Source organism: Armigeres subalbatus, chromosome 1, assembly GCF_024139115.2.
Source record: "Armigeres subalbatus isolate Guangzhou_Male chromosome 1, GZ_Asu_2, whole genome shotgun sequence".
Classification (NCBI taxonomy): Eukaryota; Metazoa; Arthropoda; class Insecta; order Diptera; family Culicidae; genus Armigeres; species Armigeres subalbatus.
The window spans coordinates 1,056,687-1,077,080 of record NC_085139.1 but is presented as its reverse complement, the minus strand read 5'-3'; the positions used below and the strand labels follow the sequence as shown (position 1 = coordinate 1,077,080).

Genomic DNA, 20,394 nt, shown 5'->3' with positions numbered 1-20,394 from the left:
CCTACTTTGAGCGTGCTTACAGCGGCACACTAGGAGTTAACTTTCTGAAATCAATATGGCGAAAGACATCTAAGGTTCGATTTCTCAAAATTAAGCACCTTAATCGAAAAAATATTTGGTAGGCGTAGTAGCGGACACCATCCTTCATAACCGGTACCAAATAGTTTTTCATGAAAAGTTTCTAATTTTGAGAAAATCTGCGTTAGATGTCTTTCGCCATACAAATTTCTGGTGGGTAACTCGTGCTGGCTACTTTGTGCATATACTATAGCGCCTGGATGTGGCAGCGGCGGGTGGAAAATCAGCCACTGCCAATGATTCATTGCGTTATTTCTAGATACGGCTACACATATCATGGATTATAGATTTCGCTATTATCGCGTGGCTTTGGAGACAGTAGATAGTAGTACAACTAACCAAGTTCCGGTAGCCATAGCACTTCATCAATAGAAAGCGGGTATTCTAACAAATCAACAACATGGATGCCGATTCTGTCAACAATATGTCAGGTCTGAAACTGCAAGAAGATGCATGTGATTTTCACCAAGCTAAACCAATCATCTAGGGCCAACTTTCAGGATTTCATCAATCTTGTAAACGAATTCGGCCAAGACAACCCATGTAAGGGCTTGTAGTTCAGCACCCGTACCAAATGGCATCTCCATTCAAACGTTAAAAGCGTTACAGCCGGAAATCAGGGTTAACACATTTGAAGATCTATATTCTTTTAGCAGAACTAACCAAATTCCTACCGATCTGAAACGATTAAAATTGTTAACCAAAACCGTTTAAACTCCCGAAAACATTGCCCACTAAAGAAAACCGATTTAAAAGGTGGAAAATATTGATAACTACCTTTGTTATGGAAGTGAATTGAATTTAATACGTGTTGTGTTCTTGGCTTCGCAGTCTTATTATTGAATGGTACGAACTATAATGTTCTTGTTCCCACGATTCAGTCGTGATTTGGGACCTTCTTCAAGGATCTAAAACTCAATGTTGTATTTTAACTTCGGAGAACATAAACAAACGAACCGGTGCAGAAGGACTTAATGTTAGTTACATTGGTATCATGCACACGCTCAGAAACCAAAAAAATGAACACAACACAAATGTAAATCAAAATATCACCCACCCAACACATACAATTTCCCAGGAATAAACATAGTATAAACATAAAGCCACAACCAATACAGACAACATGACAGGCTACATGTATCAAAACAAGGGCGATCAGTTCTCTCTAAGTAATCATTGTATAACTATTGGTAATTGTAAAACTGCAAATTGAATAAACTAACAACAATAAATTTTAGATAAGGTACCCCGGGGCAAGTGGGACCTAAAAAAACGCTAGTTCAGCAAAATTGTTAACGCATACTTAGAAAACAGGTTATTTCAGAACATTAACCACTGATACACCATTATATGCTTCCATTGTTGAAGTGTAGAGGTGTTGGAGGCCATTTATTCAATTACAAAAATATTGGTAGTGCAAGAAATAAATTTACCTTCAGGACCCACTTACCCCTTCAAACGGGGCAAGTGGGACCTATTCTGTTTTCTACTGTCGAACGAAACTAATTTGAGGAATGTAGATATACTGATCATATTATTTCTGAGTATTAGTATTTTCAGATCATGGATGGAGATTGGTTGCATGTCGGACTTTATTTTTGCAACAAGAAAGGGATTATAATCTTAGCAGATATGAAAACAAGACAACAGCCGATTTACTGTTTATTTGGCTGTTGTTTTGTTCATAGCATACTGTTGTACCAAATGTTTTAGGTGGCAAGGATAAGCAAAACTTCATTCACTTTTCGTATGAATAAATATTTCTCTTTTTAGAACACAAATTATTACATAAATCAATATTTCAGAAGAAACGTTTTTATTCAGTGATGCGCAGAATTTTTAATTTATAACAGAACAAAATAGCCAATTTATGTGTTAAGCACTTTATTTATCTGAAAATCTGATGCGAAGTTTTAAAATAACAAAACGCAAGACACATTCTGTTGACCTATTGTAGAATAAATAGATTATTTGCACTGTGAACAGAAGAATATCGCATAGTTATAGCCATTGCTCTTCTTCATGCGGGAGATAATTTTCAGAATGTAAAATACACATTTGGTAAATAACTGTACAATACTTTTTAAAAACGAAATCAAACTGTATCTGATTCAGATCCATATGATATATGAATGACGAAGTTATTTTTCACTAGACAAAACAATTAAAATAGATAAGAAAATTATTTTGAGCTTTTTAGTGGAATGTTTTCACCTGTCATAAGACGAGTTTATACAATCCCATTGAATTCCACCACTTAATTGTATCTTGACAGATACGTATTTCGACCTCAACAGTAAGGCCGTCTTCAGTGTCTCGTCAAGTCGAGTCAAGTACGAGACACTGAAGACGGCCTTACTGTTGAGGTCGAAATACGTATCTGTCAAGATACAATTAAGTGGTGGAATTCAATGGGATTGTATAAACTCGTCTTATGACAGGTGAATTAAAATAGCTTTATCGAAAATGTTGTTCAAATATGTCCCACTTGCCCCATGTATGTTAAAATTCAAGGGCAAATGAAACTGGCAGATTTTGGCTTTAATTTAAAATTTTAAATCGTTTTCGATGTCACACAATTATTTAGTTGCTCGAAATATTCACTTTCCACATCAATGATAAATTTAGAAACGACTATTTAGTTGGAAATCCATTGAATTAAAATAAAAGTAATAGATTTTCCCGGTAGTTCAAAGTCATGATCAAGCAATAGCATTAGTATGGTGCCTCAAATGGTTTTGATTCCAAATATTTTTGTGTGGGGTGAGTTCGTTTATAGTTTTTCTTCATCTTCCTAGAACATTGTTGCCATTAAAAACGTTCATCGATTCATCTGCAGTCATAGTACCCACTTACCCCGTATTTTCACTTGCCCCGGGGTACCTTACCTGAAGAAGTTCCCAAGTCCGGACCGAAACTTCGGAACAAGAACATTATTATTATTATTTATTTATTCAGACTAAGGCCGAAGTGGCCTGTGCGGTATATAAGAATCTTCTCCATTCAGCTCGGTCCATGGCTACACGTCGCAAACCACGCAGTCTACGGGGGCTCCGCAAGTCATCTGGAAGGTCACGAACACGCTGCCTGCACGCGGTGGAATCGGACCTGGGGATCCTGAACGTTCGGTTAAACTTGAGGAACATCGCCCAAGAACGACGATTATGGAGTTCTACAATACACCAGGCATAGGTGTATCGACGCTGTAGCCAACCAGGTATCCAGGTAGGTACCACTCGTTTTAATTCCTGCTCTTCGTATTATCCCTTCCAAAGCGATGTTAAACAGCAGACACAAAAGACCATGACCTTGCCGTAACCCTCTGCACATTTCGAAGAGACTCGAGAATGCCCCTGAAACTCGAGCTACGCACATCACCCTATCCATCGTCGCTTTGATCAACCGTGTCAGTTTATCCGGAAATCCGTGTTCGTGCATTAGCTGCAATCCCTACTAACATTTTGGTTTTATACTGGTTTTAAGACACGCTTGTAGAGTAAATATGTAATGGTCTTGAAGAGGGTTATAAAACTAAAAATATTACTTTGGATAGCTGGTCCCGATCGATTGTATCATATGCGTGTTTGAAGTCGATGAAAAGATGATGTGTGAGCACGTTATATTTGCGACATTTCTGCAGTACTGATCCCCTGGTGGAGCGTTCGCTTATAAAACCCGCCTGGTACTGGCCCACTCTTGCAATTGGTGCTAGTCGACGGAATACAATTTGGGAGAGTACCTTGTAGGCGGCGTTCAGTATTGTGATTGCGCGGTAGTTGCTACAATCCAGCTTGTAGCGCTTTTTGTAGATGGGACACACGACACCTTCCGTCCACTCCTACGGCAAAACTTCCTCGCCCCAAACCTTGGTAATTATCAAGTGCAACGCTCTAGTCAGTGTATCACCGTGTTTAAATAGCTCTTCTGGTAGTTGGTTAACACCAGGGGTTTTGTTGTTCTTCAGCCGGCCAATCTCCTCTTGGATTTCTTGGAGATCTGGAGCCGGTAAAATCATGTCCTGAGCGTGTTCTCCCAGGTTCATCACCATACCGCTATCTTCGTCTGCCACATCGCCCTTCAGGTTTTCTTCGTAGTGCTACCACCACCCGTTTATGTCCTTACACATATCAGGCTGTGGCACGTGGCCCTTACGTGAACGGTTCAACATCTCATAGAACTTTCGTGTGTTATCAGAGCGGTACAGTTGCTCCGTCTCTTCATAGTCTCGATCTTCCTGCTGGCAATCAAGTTTTGTCTGTTCAGCGCCCGTTTATATCGTGCCTCGTTCGCCCTTGTGCGGTGTTGCAGCAATATCACCCATGCTGCATTCTTCTCGTCCACTAACTGCTCGCATTCGTCATCATACCAGTCGTTTCTCTGATCCGGGGGTACGCGGCGTTCGATTCCGATGCGTGTTGTACACCGTCGAGAGTTTTGAGCGCAGGCATACTGCAACGAGGTAGTGGTCGGATTCTAAAGTCGCACGGCGGTAAGTGCGGACGTTTGTGATATCGGAGAAGAATTTAACGTCGATTAGAACTTGGTTAATTTTGGTTTTCCGTTTCTTGGTTAGGTGATCTTCATGTGCCCTTGTGGATATTTTTGCGGGGAAAGAAGGTGCTTCGGACTACCATTCCGCGGGAGGCTGCGAAGTTTATGCATCGTTGGCCGTTATCATTCGATACGGTGTGCAGACTACCCGGTCCGATGACCGGTTTATACATTTCCTACACAGAGAAAAAAAAAATTGTGCTTTTAAGAACATTGCACTTTCATTTCAAAAGTTATACAGTTTTGGTAATTTCGAGTAGCGAAACTTTTATTTTGAAAATAAAACTTTTAATTTGAAAGTTTTTTTCTGAACGAAAGATGGTGATTTTGAAAGTCAAAATTTTTCAATTGACATATAAAAAATATTTAAATAGTATCCAAATATTCCTCAAGTTTGGCAACACTTGCTAGAAATAATATCCATCTGGCAACTAACTAACTGTCAACCATTTCCCGCTTCCTGATGCGGAAGAAAAAATATTTATCCACTCCGTATACAGTGCGGTCCAGTTCCTCCAGGTGTAATTAAAAAATCGCATCCGCCGTTTGGACAAGGTAAATAAACTTAAAAAAAAACCTCGTCGTGATTGAAGACGGAAGACGGAACTCTGTTATCAACTATCTTGAGCAATCTGCTGCCGTAAATAGAGAAAGGAACCAATAAGTATTAATCATGATCGATCAAATTCGCTCTTATTTTTTCAGGTGGTGCAGGCATAATACCGCCGGCCCGGCGCGAACGAAACGGCAGCTGCCTGTCGTGCTTTAAATCGCCACCGAATGCGACGGTGCGTGGAAGCGATTGCCGGGGTGGTAGCCGGACCGGAAATTGCCATCAACAACAAGGAAGTGGCTGTTGACGAAACGGACGATTTACTAGCTGCCAGCTCAATACGGTTGACCTCTCTGGGTTCTGAGTAGAAACGGACGATTTACTAGCTGCCAGCTCAATACGGTTGACCTCTCTGGGTTCTGAGTAGAAACGCGGTAGTTTCAAGAAAACGATTGGATTACTTTATGGGAACATAAACGCACTGCCGGACGATGGCAGTTTGCCAGACGAAAATCTCTGACAACGGTCTGAACAATCTGTCCGAGGAGTGCAAGTATGGCCAGGAGGACGCAATCTTATCAGAAGGCATCGAGCGGCTGTGCTCTGATCTAGGTTATAAGTCGGAGAGTCCTGGTGCTGGCGTGGTGTCTGGACGCGTTCCAGATGTGTCAGTTTACCAAGTCGGAATTCATCCAGGGCGTGCAGCAGATGAACGCCGCCAGCATCGACGACTTCAAGCTCCGGCTGGAGCAGATGTTGGAGAAGTTGAAAACCGGCTCCGAGGATTTCAAGTTGCTGTACTGATTCCCATTTCATTTCCGGCTGTAACCGGCCCATCGGATCCTGTCGCTGGACATGGCGATCAGTCTGTGGTGGTTGGTGTTCACCGTGCACACGGCGGGCATCCTACCGCGGTGATTGCACTTTCTCGAGCAGCACCAGAATATCCGGGGCGTCCCGAAGGACACATGAAACGGCACCGATGGAGTAGAAACTAGCGTTAGGGTCACGATAACAAGAATTCACAGTTTCGTAGTTCGAGCACAGCGCCATCAGATGTAAATCCCCGCACACAAAAATACTTTTTTAAATATGTATTACCTTCTGCTGAAGGGAATAGTTTGTTTTAGATATTATTTAGAAGTCTCTACAAAATAACAAGAAGAGGTGCGAATGTATGACAGCAATGCACGTTAATTATTTGTTTGATTGAAACGAATTTTGCTACTTGTAAGCAGTATAATTAATATTAATTTTGTTTTTACTCTCATAAATTGCATATCAGCTAACGGATGTTGAAGACGATGATAGAGAAGATCGATATAGTGTACTATAAAAAATATGTACTTACTATGTAAGCGGGTTTAGCTTACTTGCTATTGATGTACAGGAAAAAACTTTTAAATAAATGTTTTGAATGCTTATTCATTGTTCGGGCAGTTCCATTTAATTTCACTATACTTGAAATCAAGTATATTGAAATTAAATGGAACAGTGGGTTCGTTTCATAAATAACGTATTTGATTGAAAAGAAAACTATGAACCTAAATATACCCATAACTTTCAATTTGAAAGTGACAATATTCAATCTGAATAGCGAAAAACACACTTAATTTTAAGAAGAAAACTTGTAATTTGCTCATCGTGGAACAACATTTTTTTATTGGTAAATTTAACAGTCGATTACTTTCTACTGAAAATCACTAACTCAAATTCTTAATTTTACCAACGTTTCTCTTAATTTCACCAACGATTTTTTTTGTGTGTACATTCCTACCTGTGCATTCATGTCGCCGATGACAATTTTAACGTCCCGCAGGGGGCATCTATCGTATGTCTACTCCAGCTGTGCGTAGAACGCTTCTTTCTCGTCGTCGTGTTGTTTCATGGACCCGGAACACTTCTATATGTTGATTTGCCTAATTGTTCAATATATCAAAGGTTTTAATTTTTTTTGTCATATCTCTTCACTGTGGATTCACAGAAGGGCACTAAACATATTTTGCTGGTGAAATTTCGAAATTTAAGGCTTTTGGAATCAAATAAGCATCAAAGTGCATTTTAAACGAATTTTTCATGTTTTCTGTAAAAAATAATAACATATTATAATATTTACAGATAATTGTTGATATTATTGTCCCAAAATGTTGAACAGATATTGATCAATGATTGCCGAACAAGAAGTAAACTATGAAGTAAACTGTTCCGTTGTTCCATTGCTTTATTTTGTTATTTGTTGACTTACAAACTTCTGAATAGCATCGATGCCAAACATTTCCAAACCATACCCGATAGCACAGCTAGACAATAATAGTCATGTTATATGAGTCTTAATGTGATCATAGATAGGTGGTGATGGAAGATAATCTTTTTTCCTACCTTTTTGCCCAAATTCCCCTATGAAATATTCGCATTTTACCCAATAAATCACAAAGCAAAACATTTGGGAAACGATTTACTCCGTTAGTGATTGCTTCGCAAACATTTATCATTATCTGCACAATTTTGGGACAATAATATCAACATTTATCTGTATATGTTATTATTTTTACAGAATACATGAAAAATTAACAGTAACATTGAGCATTTCGCGCAAATTCGTAGGTGGTACAAGCCTGGACTGGAGAGTAGCATCACTTTTATCCGCTACCACAAATATTGATTTGCGACCAATCACCATCTCTTATATGGAAGGAATGGGAATGCTGAGGAAAGGGAAGGATGGCTGGATGGATACCTACTTTAGAATAAAGCAGAGGACTCTACGACCTCTCATAGATGTCAAGGAAGGTTTTGGAATAGTTATAACAGTAGAAATCGTTTGGTAGAACGTGAAACACAAAAGGAACTAAGATATAAATACAAAATAGGACAGAGATAAGCCTGAAATTGAACCCACGACCTCCTGCTTTTAAGGCAGATGCGGTAGTCACTGGACCATAGAATACATGAAAAATTCGCATAAAATGCACTTTGATGCTTATTTGATTCCAGAATTCCTTAAATTTCGAACTTTTAGAAACAAAACATATATAGTGCTTTTCCCCTTTTCCACAATGAAGAGGAAAATACAACTTTAGTACAATATTTAAAAGAAAAAAGGACGAAACATATAAAAAATTGTATCAATAAATTTTGCTCTTCAAGACCGCTATAAGATAAAATATTTTACTTGGGCGTGTTGGTTGCATCTTGCATGTCATACACCACAGTTTTCAATCACCCAAACAACCCACGTAGAATTCATATCCACTATTTCCAGAGAGTAGATCAACCGTGTGAGACGGCACGGAATTATCACCTGGATTGGTCCCATCCGCCCGCATCTACCAGCACATGCACCATGAGGAAACGGCTCAAGCCCTTTCGCCCAGCCGCCCTCTGAAGGTCGTAAATAATCACACATTGCATCCAGCCAGACGGTATGAACGAATCACACGCTATATTGCCCAGAAATTAAAAAGGATCTCTGCGTGCATCCGGAACACACCAACGTCACGAGAATAGGAAATTAAATTACAAATTGTTCTACTTACACAACCCCGTTTCCACCAGCGCAACCAGCAGTCATAAGGAATAACCGTTCGAATCGCAAAGGGGGAAAGAATTTCTTCATCTTGTGAACGAGCGAGCTTCATACCTAGGCCAGTGCCGAACGCCATTGCACCAAACAGACGGTGGAAATACTGCCTGCTGAGGCCAGTTCTTACACGAAGCACGCAGCGCGAAACGAAGGAAACTGGACAGAGGAGGAAAATGAAAAATTAACTCCTCGAAATTTGGCCACCTGTTGAACTCATTTTCATTCGATGGTTTCGCTCAGGCAGAGTGTCGAAAGATGGGATGGCTGGACCAATGAACGGCTTAGTGCGATGGCGACAGACATCTCTTCCCTCTACGGCGGGAAATGGCAAGGCAGATATTAATGGTGTAAAAGAAAATGTTGAGTACATTTTCTCTATTGATGTTTTATTGCTTTTGGCGTTCGTCGCCCCGCTTGTAGAGCACTCTCAGGAATCTTCTGCAGCGTGCGGTGTGAGTGTGGTTGGATTGCCACGCAAATGTATTCGTTGCGAAGACCATTCCGGGCGACTATATTTCGCCGTAATGAGCAAAAATTAGTTCTGGTTTATTAAAAAGTGCCATGAATTACCCCATTTGACTTTGTGTATCGTGCTTCGCCCTGGACAGAGCAGGAACTCTATTCGTCGAGCTATCTGCCACAACTATTCAGCAGCGGGAAAACTACTGCCGGCCCGGATCCGGTCCCTTCTTCTACTCTCTGCGTCTACTCCCAGAGGATCAGGCGAAAAGATTTTCCCTTCCGCCATTCAAATCGTATTGAAAAGCGAGAAAAGATTCGGGAAAAAGCAAAATCTGTGGCTGTTTTCCTCTGGCTGTTTTTCCTCTTGGCTTTTGTTGGATTTCCTCCTTTTGTAGGAACGGAATGAAAATGATTGCACATTTGGAAAAAAATAATCGTAAATAAAGCAGGCAAAGAAAAGTTTTTCTTCGCTACAATCGGTGACTTCCAGTTTGGCAGAAAATGTGTATATTCATGACCGTACTGAGTTGAGTACCGCATTTGAAAAGAGCCGAGCAACGACCATAGGACATTTCCTCACCACACAGTAGTGATTCGCAGCTATGACGCTGCCCCCAGTGGCCAAGAAACTCAGAAAAGATACCGAAATGCGTAAATCATCCAATGAATTGAGAACAGGCAGAATACTTCAGAACGAATAGCTTTTAGTGGTTTTGAAAAGTATTCCACAAGGCAGTAGAGGGCCAGTCAGAAAGATAGTTCTGATATGAGGATTAATTCATTGGAGATATATGGACTGGCAGCCGCCACAGTAGACATGAAGTCGAGCGGAAATAATCTGAGCAAACATGACCTCTAACCCGAATAAATAAAGCAAGACACGACAAACATGTGTTTTGCCTTCATCGCAGTTCTGGACGTTGTAGAAGAATCGAAAACGATTGGACCGCAACAATTTTTTGATGTGATGCCAATATTTTTATTTATCCCGAATCAAATACATATGTAGTACAAATGTGCAGAGTTGTTTTCAAGTGAAAAAGGAAGAAATAATGTAAAAATTCAATGGCTTTGATGAATTTTGTTGTGTGTGTTTTGCAGTCCCATAAATTACTAACGAAATAAAAGGCTTTTAATGAAATATTAGTTGTGTTTATTTAAGAACTATTGAATTCTTGTCTTTTGTCACATAGTCAAATGGAACCTTCGGAAGAGGATTATAACAATAAACTGCTTGGACAGGTAATTATTGAATGTTTTTTTGCCTCTTTTCAGGAACTTAAATTCGGTGGGGATTTCTGTCCCACTGCTTTTTATTGAAAACTGGGTGATAGGATCAAAAACTATGGTCAAAATACATTTTTTTTGCAAAAAAGGCGTAAAAGTCTCGCCAACTTTTAGAGCTATTTCCATTAGTTGATTTTGAAACCCTTTGTAGGATTAATTACACATACATTGGAGAAAGAGACTCAATTGGTGAGTTAGGAGATGACAAATTCTGCTTTAATCAGAGCAATTCAAAGAATCAAGCCGCCCATTTATTTTCCGACGTAATTTAATTAAAATATTTCCCATGTTCTTATTTATTCTTTCCGCATTCAGGCTTCTGATTATTTGCTTACATTATGAATGAATATGTACAAGATACAGTGATGGCTCAATTGTTAGCATGTTTAATTTTTTTCTACCCCTTGATTTCGACTACACCTGATTTGACATGATTTCTTTACGATCCAATTTTGTCACATTTTTAAAATGTTTTGCCACAGCCAAAAATAATTAATTTCTTTATATTTGTTCTATTCGATCTCTCTAAAGAATTTTTCTCAACACCGAGCGAGAAAGGCATCATCACGGCTTGGTGGATTAATCTAGGTTTTAAAAAAAACAAAACTATATGTTTTGATAAGTAAAAAAATAAAATGCTAGAGCTGTCCTGTCGAAATAACAACTTCACCTAATCTTTTCTGATGATTGGCCAATTAGCCATGGTGCACCCCATGCGGAGCATGCATGTTCGCCTTTGAAGTCGTAATAATGTAGTAGCCGCATGCCAGTTTTTTTTCATGGTTAGAATATTTTTTCTTAGACCTACGAGGTTGGTGTTACCCGTTCGAGTGTAACTAAATATAGTAGAATTAATTTGCTATGAGTGAAAGAGTTTTCAGTGGCAAGACAATTGAATATGGCAAATATGCTAAGAGACTTTGATAGAACAAAATCGGAATATTTTAGGTGTTGAAGTGAGAATTCATTCCGTAGACATATAAAAGGGGTTTAGAGCAAGGATGTTAACGATCATTCAGTAATTTGCGTTCGATCATTTAGTAGTTTGTCAATAACACATTCCAGAAGCTGAATTTCAAAATATGTTGTATGGTGGACTTCTAGTGCGAAGGTTTTTCTACAACTTTCCCTAATGGTTTGTTATTAGAATTCAACTAATAACGGAGTTAGAGCGCTAGTTGCAGTAACTAAATGATTGGGATTTTGTTATCATTTAGTCTAAGTTACTGAAACTAGAGCTATAACTCCGTTACTAGTGGAATTCAAACAACGAACCATTAGGCAGAGTTGCAGAAAAACCTTTGCACTAGAAGTCCACCATACAACATATTTTGAAATTCAGCTTCTGGAATGTGTTATTGACAAACTACTAAATGATAGGACGCAAATTACTGAATGATCGTTAATATCCTTGGCTTAGACACATTTGGCCGAATAGTTGAAATACGTTTCCTTATTAAATGTGTCAAGTAAGAAGTGAGTAGTGAGTAATGAGAGGTAAGAAAATTTTGTAGGGGGAAGCAGAAAGTGAGAAGTGACAAATGAGAAATGAGTAGTGTGAAGTTATTGGTAAGAAGTAGAAGCAAGAAGAAGGAATAAGGAAGAAGGAAGAAGGGAGAAGGAATAAGGAAGAAGGAAGAAGGAAGAAGGAATAAGGTAGAAGGAAGAAGGAAGAAGGAAGAAGTAAGAAGTAAGAAGGTAGAAGGAAGAAGGCATAAGTAGGAAGGAAGAAAGAAGAAGGAAGAAGAAAGGATGAAGAAGTAAGAAGGAAGAAATCAGGAAAAAGGAGGAAGGAATAAGGAAGAAAAACATGAAAGAAGAAAGAAAAAAAGGGAAGAGGAAGAGCAACAAAGAAAGAAATTTGTTAAGAAAATTATTTTGAGCTTTTTAGTGGAATGTCTTTACTTGTCGAGTCGAGTCAAGTACGACACACTGAAGACGGCCTTACTGTTGAGGTCGAAATACGTATCTGTCTGTGGTGGAATTAAATGGGATTGTACAAACTCGTCTTATGACAAAGAAAGAAGGAAAAAATGAGAAAGGAAGAAGGAAAAAAGGAAGAAGGAAGAAGAAGAAGGAAGAAGGAAGTAAGGAGAAGGAAGAGTTTTATTATACCATACAATACCACTCACTAATTCGGTGACATAATGTAATTTTCTTCAATGCGTGCAACTATTCTCACTATCGCAATTCATTTCTTGTTCTGTCTAGATAATGCACGCTATCATAAAGTATTATCGTAGTATACTTATGGTTGCTCAAGTTATAAATGATTTTTATCTTTTATATATAGTTCAAATTGACACGCATGATTATGCTCAACAGTAGTCATATTGCTTTCAAATCGTTGTATGTTACTCGTGAGAAAATATGCAAACAAATGCCTACGGTTCAAAAAAAAATTGAGAGATTGTCAACACTGGGGGAAAGGGGTATCAAAATACCGTACCATAACGTTTGAGGCGGTATGCGTTATTGCTGGAGGCGTGGAGTGATTCAACGATGATAGGGACGATATTTCAAAGAGAGCAGCCTCGCTGCTCAAATGGCAAACAGCATGAGACATCGCAGTAAAAGGTCGTTGGACTATCAGACTGATTCTGGATGTGTCGAGTTGGGTTAATAGGAAGCTTGATCAGCTTACGAGGGTGTTGTCTGAACATTACTGTTTCCAAAAGTTTCTGCATTGGTTCGGGTTCGCAGATTCTGAGGAGTGCCTGGAATACGTAGGCGTGGTGGAATCAGCGGAACATGTGATCTTTGCATGCCCGCGGTTCGGCATGATGCTTGCCAGGGGCGTGAATACGACCCCGGACCAAACCTCTGAGAGTATGTGTCAGGACGAGGATATATGGAATTCGGTGAAAACGGCAGTGCGGAAACTGAAAAAACTTTTAGTTTTTGGGCGCTAAAACTTCAGTGTTCGGAATACGAGTCAAGTTCGGGATTTGAGCCAAAACGGTATGTCGAAGCTGCAGCCATGGTGGCGCCTTGAAATAACCCAACGACTGCAGTAGAGACAATTCTTGTTTTTGATGTGAACAACTAGCTCACCCCGGCAACAAGAAACGCCAGAGATGTTCAATTTTTACGTTAATTTTTACCAGTACCGTCAGACGTATACCTAATAAAGGCTAAGTGAGTCAGTGATAAAGATCGTTAGGTTTCTAACACGGCTTGCTATGGTTGTGAAGTCGTTGTTATGTGTTTTATAATGTCTTGTGCATTAACATAAGTGTGAGCGTTCTCTATCCCTTCTGATGTATTGCTTGATTGCGGCCGGGGGATACGGACTAGCGAAAGGGTTTTGGTTTTAGTGAATTGGTAAAAAAGATTTTATGACACCCATCCCCACACTATCTATAGTTTTTTAATTGAAAGCTTGTATGAATGGTTGAATGAGATATATATTGTCTTTTATAATTTTTTCAGAATTTTATTTTTAATTAAAAGTTAAAATAAAATTAAAAGACGAGAAGGCCCTATTATTTATTTATCTGTCAGGTGCAGGTTGACCAAGTGAATTTTCTGAAAAGGCTTTCGGCCGCAGTGGTGACATCTAAGGATATGCGGTATTTCAAAAAATTCGTTTCAGTTGGTTTGAAACGAAATTCCGCGGAATTTCATGGAATTTTAACATGGCGAAATCTGATTTCTTGATTTCGTTTCGTAAAATTACAAAAATTTCGCTAGAAAAAATTAGCTTCTCACGAAATTTAACGGAATTCCGCGGAATTTCGAAACAAATTTAAACTTAAATTATACTTTGTGTTATCAAAAATTTTGGTTGCGCCGCTGAACTAAATCATAAAACTATTTTCTAAACTTTATGTTATCGAACTCGCCATATCCGTATTTGCAATCCTACGCCTTAGCTCGTATGGCTATTTGAGACGTTTACTATATAACCCCTTTCTGGGTTGACAAATACGTACCGTCATATGGGGGAAGAGGCGAAGATGATCATCTGATGTGTCAGTCAAAAGTGCCTAATTTTTTTTATGAAACGGTAGTCATTTTATTATTATTTATTCAGACTAAGACCGAAGTGGCCTGTGCGGTATATAAGAGTCTTCTCCATTCGGCTCGGTCCATGGCTACACGTCGCCAACCACGCAGTCTACGGAGGGTCCGCAAGTCATCTTCCACCTGATCGATCCACCTTGCCCGCTGCGCACCTCGCCTTCTTGTGCCCGTCGGATCGTTGTCGAGAACCATTTTCACCGGGTTACTGTCCGACATTCTGGCTACGTGCCCGGCCCATCGCAGTCGTCCGATTTTCGCGGTGTGAACGATGGATGGTTCTCCCAACAGCTGATGCAATTCGTGGTTCATTCGCCTCCTCCACGTACCGTCCGCCATCTGCACCCCACCATAGATGGTACGCAGCACTTTCCTTTCGAAAACTCCAAGTGCGCGTTGGTCCTCCACGAGAATCGTCCAGGTCTCGTGTCCGTAGAGGACTACCGGTCTAATTAGCGTTTTGTAGATTGTCAGTTTGGTACAGCGGCGAACTCTATTCGATCGGAGCGTCTTGCGGAGTCCAAAGTACGTACGATTTCCAGCCACTATGCGTCTCCGAATTTCTCTGCTGGTGTCATTTTCGGCAGTCACCAGTGAGCCCAAGTACACAAATTCTTCTACCACCTCGATTTCGTCACCACCGATGCAAACTCGCGGTGGGTGGCTCACATTGTCTTCTCTTGAACCTCTTCCTATCATGTACTTCGTCTTCGACGTGTTGATGACTAGTCCGATCCGCTTAGCTTCCCTCTTCAGTCTGATGTAGGCTTCCTCCATCTTCTCAAAGTTACGTGCCATAATATCTATGTCGTCGGCGAAACCAAATAGCTGGACGGACTTATTGAAAATTGTACCACTCGCGTTAATCCCTGCTCTTCGTATTACACCTTCCAAAGCGATGTTGAATAGCAAACACGAAAGACCATCACCTTGCCGTAACCCTCTGCGGGTTTCGAAGGGACTCGAGAATAAGCATGATCATGATCATGATTGACCGCCCACGGTTGCTACTCCGTTATTGCCAGGTCAGCTGTAATTACACAGAGAACCAACAGATGAAGTTTGGGACTAACATCATCTTCAATGTGTAAGAACTGGTGACCCAAAAATAAGCAATACCAGCGCCGGCCGTGTCCGAATGCAGGTCAATTGAGGAATGGGTAGGAAAATGTTGACATGATTCTCGCTTTGATAGAAGCCGACGAGTCATCTGCACTTCCACGAGAAATCACTGGGATGTTGGATATATGGGGTAGGGAGTGTGGCAGGGTTCGTTTTGGTAAACGGTATGCCGTGTATAGCGTGTAGTTTGATCGATAAAAACAAAACTAATAATTTTAATTTAAGGCCGCACAAAGCAGAACAAAATTTCGGTGACCGGCTGATCGTTCTGCTTACCGCACAAAGCAGAACAAAGTTTCGATGACCGGCCGATCGTTCTGCTCCCCGAAGAAAACATATCTGGACGCGATCTAAATTTTAACTTTCTAATTAATTTACTTACCCGCACTGCGCAGAACAAAATTTCGGAGACCGGCCGATCGTTCTGCTTACCGTACAAAGCAGAACGCAATTTTGATGATCGGCTGATCGTTCTGCTTAATAAAGAAAACATGGACGTGATTTGCGATCGTTCTACGTCCTACAAAACACGAACAAACCTGCACTGATTGTTTCACTTTCTTATTAATTTACCCACCCGCACAACATAACCGGGCATTAAGATAATCGCGTGATCATTTTCTGTCCAATACAAAGCACAAAAAAAACTGATTTCTTCATTTTCTTATATTTGTATCTCACCAGCACTGCAGAATCGGACATTTCGATAACCGCGCGGTTGTTCTGCGTCCTACATGAAAAAGCTTGCGCTCGCATGTTACATCGAGAAAATTAAAAAAAAAATAATAAAAGAGTGGAGATCATGTGTGTCCAGTTTCTCCTATTATATGATGTGAATAATAAAAATATAACAGAAAGACATGTATTGCTCTTTTCACAATTGTTTAGCTTTCTGTGATAATCCTTCTCTCCCGTTTTCGAACTTCGCACTGTCAACCGCTTTGAGACGATGATGAAAACAAACTATTTTTATTGTTGACTATCGAATTTGCCGACTATTAGATGCAAGGCCAATCAAAATAAGATAATTCAAAATAAATATTGTATGCAAAAATTAGATAACCTTACTCTGCAGTAACCTTGACGCACTGCGAAATCGAGTGCGAGATTCGACTGTGATAATCATTTATTCAGGGTAAGTCTAAATAGGAGTAAATGTCGCAATACATGTTCTGAAAATATTATTCAACTAGTTGACCCGGCAGACGTTGTCCTGCTCCTGCATAGTAGGCGAGAATGCGCGTTATGAACCGCCCATGCAAATTGCCCATCAAATCCCTAATTCAGTTTTTCACGATTTACTTAACTTTACACGTAATTTCTGCATGAAAAAATATTACATAAACCCGTCGGAAACTACTTTTTTTTAATTCAAAATGACATAAAAAGTGGAATGTTCGTTATCTCATACCCTTGGCTATTTTTATAGATTCATGTTAAAAAGTTAAAACTAAATGGCTTTGTTTTGATGTTTTGAGGGTTCGCCTCAGGCGACCCATCTTGCCCCGTCCTATTCTATATTTAGAATTGCTTTTCTCCCTGAAATTAGTACCATCGGATAAGTTTTTGAAACAATATCAATCAAATCCTGAATCAAAAAAAAAATAGTGTCATTTCTCAGGATAACCGTCGCAAAACAGGTACACAGATCATATGTCTTGACGAAAGTACCTCATTTTTAGTTAGATGATTAGTGTATGTTAACTTTGTATTGGTTTGTAGTATTGAACATGAATAAAAAAGGATCTGACTTACCGAACTTTTTATACCTACTCCTATAAATATCTTTTATGTATCAAACCTGAGTCATTCGTTCGATCTCGAGACATCCTTATGCCCAGCTTCGATGTTAAATCACCTTCGTGATGAAACCACTTCGCAAGTCGCGTGGATGAAATGGGTTCCCTCTAACAATCATTCGAGCTGCGATGTTGGTTGAATTATTCCGATAACAATTGCTTGAGTCACAAAGATGTCAATGGAATGGCAAACAAACAGCACAGCATCCGCTCATCACAAATATTATCTTAAAATAAGTGCACAAATCCGTTGTTTTTTTTGTGACAGAACATGGTGTGTAAAACTTTTTCCCATCTGCTCGCGATCACGGCATGCTACGCACTCGGTTTCGAAGGGACTCGAGAATGCCCCTGAAACTCGAACTGCGCACATCACCCGATCCATCGTCGCTTTGATCAACCGTGTCAGTTTATCCGGAAAACCGTGTTCGTGCATTAGCTGCCATAGCTGGTCCCGATCGATTGTATCATATGCGGCTTTGAAGTCGATGAATAGATGATGTGTGGGCACGTTGTATTCGCGGCATTTCTGCAGTACTTGGCGAATGGCAAACACCTGGTCAGTGGTGGAGCGTTCGCCCATAAAACCCGCCTGGTACTGCCCCACGAACTCCCCTTGCAGTTGGTGCTAGTCGACGGCATAAAATTTGGGAGAGTACCTTGTAGGCGGCGTTCAGCAATGTGATTGCGCGGTAGTTGCTACAATCCAGCTTATCGCCCTTTTGTAGATGGGACACACGACACCTTCCATCCACTCCTGCGGCAAAACTTCCGGTAGTCAACAAATCCGATTTTTTCGATTATAATCATGAAAGTGTATTTCGTGGAAAAAAGATAAATATAGTCATAAATGACGCTATTTTTGTTTCAAATATTGACTTCGTAGACTTCTTTACGTAGTAAATACAACATTCATACAAATCACCTAGTGTATTTTGACGGCTAGGTCATAATGATTTCAGTAGAGCTGTCTTGATCAACTTCACCCCAAACCAGATTACGCAAAAAATGTGTGATAATTTAATTTATTGTAATAAATGCGAACGCATTTCAGAAAACTAAAGTTGTTGATTATTGCAACGTATAGCAGTACATGTTTTGAATACATTTGTTTCGATTTAAAATGTAATCACACATTGTTATTGCATGCTTTGGAATGATCATCTTCCCCCCAGATGACGGTATTTAGTTTTCTTTCATAAAACGTCTTCAGTATTTTGTTAGAAATATCTAACAGAAAACGAATAGTATCTTTAACTAATCTATCATATTTGTGTAAATGTAACCAGATATGAATCAGATCAGTATAACTTTGTCAAAGAGGCAAAGCCGTGGCGTTGATTCCAAGGGCCCTTGTGAAGTCTTTTCTGAGCGCCACTTATTAACTTGATTTTCAGTTCATATTGCATATTACAGAATATTGTATATGAAAACAAAATATTGTATTCCTGTGAATATTTTTCAAATAAAATATGTACTTGTAAGTACATTTCATTCTACAGGTTTTATCGCCGTAGCTGAGAACACGAGAAATAGTTTTTTCGCTATGGTTCCGTTGACAGAAAACATTCTAAGCTGTTTTTCCAAATGATCATATGCCGACCGATTTTATGCTCGAGGTCTATTGTGCACTATAACTTGTCGTAGCAAAAATAACGAAGAGGTTCTGAGAAAAACCTTATTGGGAATGTGAGCAAAACTCGAACGTTACAAACAGAATCTGTCTGGAATTTTTAACCGAATCCGATTGGGTTTCTAAAACATTTGAGATTCTGAAAGGAATCCGTTAGGGACTCTGAACAGAATCCGTTCGGAATTTTAAACAGATCCGTTTCGGATTTGAAAGAGATTCTAAACAGAAATCCGGTCGAGATTCGGGGCAGAATCCTTTTGGAGTTTGTTTCAAATTTCGAAGAAGTCCATTTATGATTCTGTTTGCGATTCTGAAAAGAATTCAAATGGTATTATAAACAGAATCCATAGTCCAGCAAAACTTCAGTTCAACCTTCAGTTCCTTTAAATTTGCTTCATTATTTGTATAATTCCTTCCGAATTTGCCACTCTTCATAATGTACTTTAATAACATCAAAGTACATTCACTGTCATAAATATAAAACTATTCACGATATATAAATCGTGCTTATACATAATAATGATGTAAATTTGGCAGGCTCCCGAGTGCACCGAAATGTTGGAAATGATAAAAAGGTTTTCCTGTCATATAGTGCTTATCAATGGGCCACATGTAGTGTATTCTCAGAAATCCTTCGCGGGCCGCAGGAAAAGGCTTGGAGGGCCGCATGCATTTTAGGATCACTGCCCTAAGGGATAAATTGACTGTAAGCACGTGACCGGTCACATTATTCGTCATGAATTGTAAACTCCGAAGCAAGTACAATGAGAATAACTTTCTTTTTTTTTATCAAAAGTAGATTATACAATTGGTGAGCTGTGCATTAGAGTGATTCAAATTTTGACTTTTTCGCTCCTCTATGCTAAAACGATGATACTTGTTGTTTTATTAGACCTCCTTAATTTTCAACTAATTGGGATGTTACTAGACTGAACACGCGCAGTTTGAAGTTTGTATGAAAATTACTTACCAAAGTCAGATCGCTTCGCAACAACAACTGTCCTCTAGTTTAGGAAGTATTCAATGAAGTCATTGTGTCGATTACATTTGAATAGTTAATGGGTCGCAACACGATACAGTTTTTTCACTAAGGGACGACTCCTATAGTAATTTCCATACAAACTTCAAACTGCGATGGAAGATCATTAAAATTGCTGAGTTCTTTACTCATTATTGCTTTTAACGCATACTGACCATAACAGCTGTTTCTTGCACTTAATTGAAGTCGGTTGAAGATGAAAATTTAGCAACAATTTTTGCATTGGTTATAATATGAACAAACACATATACAAGAACAGACAGA

The 20,394-nt window shown here is 39.5% G+C and overlaps 1 protein-coding gene and 1 long non-coding RNA gene across 4 annotated transcripts in view; one reads left to right on the top strand and one right to left on the bottom strand.

The window, feature by feature from the left end:
* Positions 1 to 20,394, bottom strand: part of LOC134207992 (uncharacterized) — a 119,438-nt gene that overhangs the window by 2,483 nt on the left and 96,561 nt on the right. The window lies entirely within an intron of this gene.
* On the top strand, positions 5,674 to 6,180 carry LOC134207991 (uncharacterized). Its single transcript, XM_062684098.1, has one exon. The coding sequence runs from the start codon at positions 5,674 to 5,676 to the stop codon at positions 6,178 to 6,180; it is 507 nt and encodes a 168-aa protein (XP_062540082.1).